The 8,915-nt window shown below is 39.2% G+C and overlaps 1 protein-coding gene across 1 annotated transcript in view; it reads left to right on the top strand.

Moving 5' to 3' along the window:
• Positions 1–7,990, top strand: part of LOC124272626 (delta-1-pyrroline-5-carboxylate synthase-like) — a 34,430-nt gene extending 26,440 nt beyond the window's left edge. The window contains 5 exon segments of the mRNA XM_046707825.1: positions 532–727; positions 2,054–2,175; positions 3,311–3,497; positions 5,421–5,516; positions 6,963–7,990. Coding sequence (XP_046563781.1) covers positions 532–727; positions 2,054–2,175; positions 3,311–3,497; positions 5,421–5,516; positions 6,963–7,165 — 804 coding nt within the window. The 3' untranslated portion in view covers positions 7,166–7,990.
• Positions 7,991–8,915: the final 925 nt, after the last annotated feature.

The following is an 8,915-nucleotide window of genomic DNA, read 5'->3' on the forward strand; positions in this document are numbered from 1 at the left end:
TACTGGTTAAAGCGTTGGCTCGTCACGCTGAATCCCCACATGGGTACAATGTGTGAAGCCCATTTCTGGTGTCCCCCGCCGTGATGTTGCTGGATTATTGCTAAAAGCGGCGTAAAACCAAACTCAAGTCAGTCAGTCAGTACACCATGACCATGGTTCAGTCTGTGGGACACTAGGGTATAATTTCCGGCTATTTCATTTAAAAAAACATCAAAAGATGGTCCTTGTTGTTTTCCTGCCTGATGCTCGGCATTAATGGGGTCAAACTGATCCATTCTTGTTTGGGGATGGCAACAGGAAAATCTATTTTCAGCTGAAAACCTAATATTGTGTCCCCGAATGGGGGGGGTTTGAATTGATCAATTTGAAATAAAATTGGCGGAAATCAGCGGAAAATTGCCATCCCTGCATTCGTATAATGTGTCATAGTGAGGTAAACAGTGTACAAGCAGACTTTACGAACTTATACAAGCAGCTTGCAGTGTATGATAATATTCAATGCGATGACAATAATTCACCTCACTGCATCAGATCAGCCGGCGCGAGGACATCGAGGATCTGCTCCACATGAATGACTACATCGACCTGGTCATTCCACGCGGATCTAGCGAGCTGATCGAGAAGATCCAGAAGTCCAGTCAGGGTATTCCGGTCCTCGGACACAGCGAGGGCATCTGTCATGTGTACATTGACCAGCACGCCAGTGCTGACATGGCAAACAGAATAGGTGATTTTTTTACTGGAAAATAGATACGGATCATATATATCTCTTCTGATGCAAGATTAAATTCAGCCTATTTAAATTGATAGTTTGTTTCGTAAAGTTTCCAATATATAACTGCTCACATGCACTTCAGGAACAGCAAAAAACTTTCTGGACATCCAGGATGTCCAACAAGTATTATATTTTCCTTATATTTGGGAAAAACTATTTTCTTTCAAACTTATTCCAGGCAACTCCCAGAATATGATGTAGTTGGTCCAGTATGTATGTCCTGTGAGATTTATATGTACCAAACAGAAGATTGGCTCATACAGATAAATGCTATGTGCAGTTCTTTTCATCAGGTTTAGCATTTGTCTTCCGCTGCCCATGCTTGTTGTAAAAGGCAATCAATGGGATAAGTTTGTAATTTTTACTGACTTGGTTGATACATATCATTGTATCCAAATTGTATGGATCGATGCTAATAATTCCTAGGGCTGCACAATATAACCGGTTTACCGGTATTTACCGGTTCAGACATGAAATCGATACATATTGCGATACGTTGATCGAAAATTGGTATTTTGACATGCATACAGAAAACTTCGTAATATCTTTGGATATTTCCGTTTTTCTCATCGGAAGTCATGCGTTTGTTGCAAAATGGCAACCCCCAACAACAAACAATTTATTGTGGTGCCAAATACAAGGGCAAAGGCTTCAGTATGTCAGCATTTGGGGTTTAAAAAGTTCAGGGTAGATGGAACTATTGATAAGAGTAACGCGGTATGTAAAATATGCAATGGTAAAGTAAATTGAAAGTTTTTATTAAAGCTTAATCAAGAATAGTGATTTTGTTGTGTTTTTGCTTCATAAATAAGCATCAACTCAATTATAAGTAGGGGGGGTTTTTTTGTTAAAAAAATGTCTTGCAATATATTGCAGTACATATCGCAGTATATGCTTTCGCATCGCAATATATCACAATATATATCTCTGCAATACCCACCCTAATAATTCCAGTCACAGAACGGTGGTCCAGACTTGATTATTTACAGACAACTGTTGCTGAGTGTGGCATTAAAAATAAGCAGAACAACACGCATTGTTGGCTTTCATCTACAAACATTATATCGTGATTTACATAATAAGCACCATCAACACAACACGAGGTATGTTTAATTTACAAATGTGATTAGACTGTGATTCCTAAAGGCAACAGGACGTATATTCAGCCCTGCCATTTTGATATTAACAGTGCCACTGGCACAAGTTGTTTCAAACCATGATTCACGTTTTCATATACTGATGATTAGTTGTGTCAGATATGATCTGTTCCTGCCACAGTTCACGATGCCAAGTGTGATTACCCTGCTGCCTGTAACGCCATGGAAACGCTCCTCCTGCATAAGTCACATCTCTACACACCACTCTTCGACAAGATCTTTGACACCTTCAAACAAGAAAATGTAAGTTACCCATTTCATTCCTGAAGGTCACATACTGTGGCCGTTTCTTATCTTTGGCAGAAATGTTGCACTCAATGTCACATAGTGGCATGACTGATAGGACAGTATCCAGCTTTGAGGGGCGATGGGGTAGCCTAGTGGTTAAAGTGTTGGCCCGTCACACCGAAGACCTGGGTTCGATTCCCCACATGGGTACAATATGTGAGTCCCATTTCTGGTGTCCCCCGCGCCGTGAGGTGAGGTGAAATTGGGTTTATATCCGCCTATGTGACGACATGCATACGCGGTGTATGTGTATGTGCGGCTGCTTGTACTAGCCCAGACTAAAGCTGGTTTTATAGTGCTAGCCCACTGAGATACCATGCCGCGAGTGAAGCATGAATACCCCACTCAGCACATTATACTGCATACTCAGTCTTGTTGTACCCATTAATGCCTCCTCCCAAGTACCATAGCTTGTCGGGATCGAACCCACGACCTTCAGCCTATGATATTGCTGGAATATTTGAGATCCTAAGTGAGTCATTCTGCTTGCTGCTGATGAATACCTAGGTTAGAATTTATCTGGAGCAACCCCTGATTGTTGTAGGAGGCAGCAAGCAGGATAAGATGGTCAGGCTTGCTGACTTGGTATACATGTCACCTCATCTGGGTCAGTTGATGCTCATGATCACATGATTGTCTGGTCCAGACCTCAGTATTTAGACATCCACACACAATGATGCAACCCTAGCCCCGCCCTTTCTGTTATCGTCTCTTGGCGTGGCATCATGTTTTTCCATTTTTATTATATGTTCAGATGTGTCTCACTTGCTTCATTATTTGAAGAAAAATGGGGAGGATACATCGATCAACATCCATCCATTTGTCTGTCTATCCTCCATATGTTTTCCATTTTGGGAACTCCTAAACTGGGAACTAAACCGTTGAATATTTCTTGTTGAAACTTGCTATCAGTATTGCATGATTAGTAAGGCAAACTGGTGCTTTTTAATGATTGAGACATTTCTGAAGAGCAGATATTTTCCTCCACTCTACTGAACGTATCCAATGATGATAAGTAAAAATGGAGGAAAGTGCCAAACTGCACAAGATCAGGAGATTATGTCATCTTCTGATAACCTTTGTTTTGAAGGTGAAGATTCATGCAGGTCCCCGCCTCAGTCAGTCTCTGAAGTTTGGGCCGACCCAAGCCACATCCATGAAGACAGAGTACAGTGCCCTTGAGTGCACAGTTGAGGTCGTGGAGGACATCGATGAGGCCATCGCACACATCAACAAGTTCGGCAGCTCCCACACCGATGCAATAGTCACTGACGATGGTGAGTCTCACACAACAGCAATGTAAGGTGTCCTCCCATTTGTGAGAACTCCCAGTTGTGAGACACATTAATTAATGGTTCAGTGCACATAGGTGGTGTTTCCACATCCCTACAATGAAAGTGGGATCGGCCCAGCCCAGTACCCACAGGAGGCTTAGTTCATTGATGAGTTGATTAATGAAATAGATTATTAAAGATTATATTTACACAGAAGAAATAGTTCATTGAATATTTTATTTATTCAGAAGAATATGTAATTATGATAACACATTTTTATTGACTATTATGAAGTTTGAAAGTCATTTTGGTTTAAACATATTTTATTATTATTTATGAAAATGAATTGGGATTGGTGCAGTATTACTGCTTGTGTTAATACCGCTCCCATACAACACAAAATATAAAATGAAATGGAGGATGTGACGTCATCGATATTGACTATTGCATAAATATATTTTTAAGTACATATACATATATACAGATAACATCAAATACAACTATTCTCTAAGTAGTCATAATTAGAGACTTACAGTTGTGTGTGTCTAACAAGCTATTGTAGGAATATAAATCAATCACGATAAGGTTGTTGAGTTATTTCAGTATTTCCCTGTGAAAATTTGAAGGTTGTGTCTTGATGATATAATCATGGACGGATTCAACCATTTTCTGGTTTACACAAGGAGTAAATTCTTTGTTTCCGTTCAAAAAATTATCCAGGTTATAACGGGTAGTTGATATCCACAAGAGCAACATGCACTGTCTATTAAATGTCTGTTATACTTATGGGCGTTTGGGTCGCTACATCCGAGCCTGAGGCAGCAATGAACGATTTGACAAAAACAAGAACCACAATTAAGATCAATATGTATCTTGTTTTCGTTTTTTTGTAATGAGTTTTAAAATTCTTTGAGACTGCATGACTCTTTGGAATTTGGTATGGCATTCCATAAATTTATTGTGTCGGGTAGAAACGGTTTGGCATAAGGGGCATTTCGACTGTAAATTTCAGAGTTATTTCTTAAACTATAGCTTGTAGTTTCGGAGACGGAGTAAATCTGAGTAGGTAAATTAATTTCTCTTTGATCACGAAGTTGCCTACACAAAGTGTTTAATTATTAAATACATTTACCTGAGGATGTTAATCAATTTATTTTATAAAGTTTCATGAAGTTACCTCCACAAGATTCAGTTACATAGCAAATCAGTAATTAGCTAGGGTGAATCCATTCTATCAGACAGGGGAGTATGGTGTGTTTTCGTTGTTGATTACCTACTCCACTGTCTCATGACTGGGAGTCTCACAACTGGGAGTTCTCACAAATGGGAGTAGACCGCAATGTAATACTATACTCAATGAAATACTCATTCCCCATACCCTCCCACCCTGAATTTAAGAAATCCACATCCCACTCATCCACTGAAGTTATGAATAAAAAATATAAGAAGTGATCTGGTTAATTATTAAAGCTGCAACAAATGCACTGTGAGGTAAATTCGATATATTCATGAATATAGACAGTTAACCAGGAATGCTTTATGTTTATTGTCAAGGAATGAAAAAAAAACGTCATGAAATTGCATAAGGTAAAACATTCAGTGATATTTTTTGTAAAACATCATACATCATGACAATGCCAGTTATAGCCAAATGACAGTACTGCAGGGTGCCTTGGCGAAATGACAAAAGTTACGCTACTGCTTGACTTTTATATATTCCATATTCCTCAGTAATAAATAGCAGGTGAGTTCCAATAACAAATAAAATCCTTGTAAAAAACACTTTTTTGGAACCATATTCATAAATATTTGATTCTGGTGACCACAAAGAAAGCATTGAATTAATGAATGAAAACAGCTTGATTAATTGAATAGGCGAGTGACTTGTAAGTGGACTAGTTAATGGACATGTATATGCTGACACAGATGTAGCAGCGAGTCACTTCATGAGGATGGTGGACAGTGCGTGTGTGTTCCACAACGCCAGTACCAGGTTCGCAGATGGATACAGGTTTGGACTTGGTGAGTAACTCACAAACTGAAACAAACTGTAGTGACATGGAATAATTAAGTGTTCCTTAACTTTGAGTAGTATACTAGTTCCGTTTAGATATACAGTAAAATACCTTTATAACGAACTCCAAGGGACCACTGAAATTAGTTCGTTATATCCGTAGTTCGCTATTCACTTTTTTATATGATAATATAAGGTTTATTCGGGACTTTTAAAACAGTTCACTATAGCTGTCAGTTCGTTATATCCGTGTTCGTTATAAAAGTGTTCTACTGTATCAATAGGTTTGATTACATGGTAGTTCAGGGGTGTTGGGGTAATCTAGTGGTTAAAGTGTTCTGTTGTCAAGCTGAAGACCCGGGTTCAATTTCCCACATGGGTACAATTAGTCTGTCTCACAGTCCCTGAACCACATTATTTTCCCTACTGCCAAGCCCTCCCTGCAGTGCTAAAGCTCTAAATAAAGCAAGTCTAGATTTCCTCAGGTTCTGAATCTCTGGTCTCCCTAGGGCTCCTTTTCAATATAAATGGGCTTGTTTGTTACTCTCACAAATTATATATATTCAGAGACTAAGCCTTAGTCTAGGGTACAATGTGTGATGCCCATTTCTGGTGTCCCTTGCCGTGATATTGCTGCAGCATAAGCGGCATAAAACCGTTCTCACTGACTGACGTGATTGTTCAAAATACATGTATGTTTTGACAATCATTGGGATATTTAAGAATCGACTTGAATGTTTTATGTGTTTATATCTGCATATCCGTGGATTTAGAAGTTAAGGTTACAAACAGTCTCTAGTAACTTATGCATGTCCTGAGAGGATCAACTGGTTAAGTTATCTAGTATTTCCAGACTGACTGTAAATATCAGAATCTTCACAGTGACCCCCTAGCTTGTATGTTTCTTCCCTTTTCGATGTCTAAAAGCAAATGATTCAAGGTCGTGATTCACTTGCACAAATGGAGAGAATATGAACTTATCAAATAAAGAATTGTATCAGGATACAAATCGACCCGTGAAGATCCGGGTTGGAATTGATCTTCAACTACCCATGCTTGTTGTAAGAGGCGACTAACGGGGTCGGGTGGTCAGGCTCGCTGACTTGGTTGACACATGTCATCATATCCCAGTTGCGTAGATCGATGCTCATGCTGTTGATCACTAGATTGTCTGGTCCAGACTCAATTATTTTCATACCGCAGCCATATGCCTGGAATATTGCTGAGTGCGGCGTTAAACAGAAAACCAACCAACGAAGGATGCAAAACATATATCGCACCCTTATTATCAGGATACTTATTGTTTCGCTGCCCCGCTCTATCATTACACCTCTAGTTGTAAAGTGATAGTATGTCGTCGTACTCCCAACAGCATGGATTGCCTATGACATCTGTTACTGTTTGTCATTTCAGCAAGTTGTCTCTGACTTCTCATGACCTTCATGTTGTTTCAGGGGCTGAGGTCGGTATCAGCACATCTCGTATCCATGCTCGGGGCCCTGTAGGCATCGAGGGCCTGCTGACCACAAAATGGCTGTTGTCTGGTTCGGGGGAGACGGTCGCAGATTTCACACAAGGGAAATTGCAATATCTACACGAGAAACTTCCTGTCAAGGATGAAAACGGCAGTGACTTTGCATCAGAAGCTAATGTTTAATATTAAAGTGAAGTCCTAATACTAAGACAATTCCACGAAGACGTCCAACATACACAAACTATTTTCCTAGTGAATGTTGTTGATAACTGAGTTACACCATTGTTATATTGATGAATATATTTTTATTAAGAATTAACTGAGTGTAGGAATTGATTTAATTTACATACATGTTTTTAATTATATGGACCCTATGCATGCATGGTTGAAGTAAGTTCACAGTGTTCCATTATTGAACTGACCGAATAGGCTTTCAAAATGGCTTCTGAAAATGAAGGTAGGCCGTCATCTGATTAGTTACTAAGGTCTGAGTGGGTCTGCCATCAGCTAACCATCCGTCTTTGTCAAACTTTCAATGTATTGCACTGTTTTGTACTACACTTTGGATAGGGATGTTTTGATCTTTCCTTATATACAAAAGTTATTCTCATATGAGGTGTACAATTGAACAGAATGCCTAATCTGATTATCCCTATCAAATGGGATAATAGTATATTATGCGTGTCATTTCATTCATGAAAATACGAAAATGTAATGACAACCAATAGTTTGGGTTCACAATGAGAGAAGGACTTGCACCCAAGTTTTAGGATTGCATCAATATTGCAGGACATCCTTACCAAATACTGAGCAGTATATTTTTACCCTGATATCTAGACAAAGACAGAATGTTTGTTAGACCATGCCTTATACAATGTGTATTATTAAGCCCCTTTTCATGCTGTTTGTAGTTATATTTAATTTGCCATAATCTAGCTCTAGTCAATCTGCAATGCATGACTTAGGTTTACATATGAGGGTCAAGATTTTATTATATTCCAAATCACGATTACTAATCCCACAGTGATTGAAAGTAGGTCCCAAGATGGTGGGGGTAGCCTAATATTATCCAAGATAGAATCCCCACATGGGTACAATTACTAATCCCACTGGTGATTCCGTGATGTTGCTGGAATATTGCTGAAAGTAGGTAAAACCAAACTCAGTCTGAGGACCAATCAGCATCTGAGGTCAGGATTAATCAGACTCGGTGGCGTGGTTGATGGTGTGTCTCATTCTCCGACAACATTACTCAGTAAATTGATCAGGGGCCGCGGGGTAGCCTAAAGCGTTTGCTCGTCACGCTGAAGACATTCGATTTCCCACATGTGTACAATGTGTGAAGCCCATTTCTGATGTCCTCTGCCGTGATATTGCTAGAATATTGCTAAAAGTAGCTTAAAACCAAAACTCAACTCACTCTCGGGAATATATCTCATGATTATCAGGGCATTGTATAGCTGGAATATTGCTGAGTGTGGAACTAATCATAAAACAAACCATCCAAGGGTCCTGAAAAGAGGCCTTGATGAGGAGATGGGTGAAACTTGGTAGAACTGTATAGCTGGCATATTGCTGAGTGTGGAACTACATTCCATAAAATCAAACCTAACATACAGGTTAACTGAGATGGGTGAAGCTTGGTAGAACTGTATAGCTGGTATTGCTGAGTGTGGAACTAATATTCCAGCAAACATCAAAGGGTCCTGAAAGGGACACCAGAGATAGGTGAAGCTTGGTAGAACTGTATTGTGGCATGCCCTACAGTGAAGAACCGACATTCATAAATCAAATAACATACAGTAAACATTTATTATGAACATGCTTATAATGAAGTGATGGATATGATGACTTATACTTATATTTGGTCCTGAACACTTGGTGTGTGTTTAAGCTGAAATGCATATAATGAACTACACGGTTATTATGAACT

This window comes from Haliotis rubra, unplaced genomic scaffold (genome assembly GCF_003918875.1).
Source record: "Haliotis rubra isolate DU_JTF1 unplaced genomic scaffold, ASM391887v1 Scf171, whole genome shotgun sequence".
NCBI lineage: Eukaryota > Metazoa > Mollusca > Gastropoda > Lepetellida > Haliotidae > Haliotis > Haliotis rubra.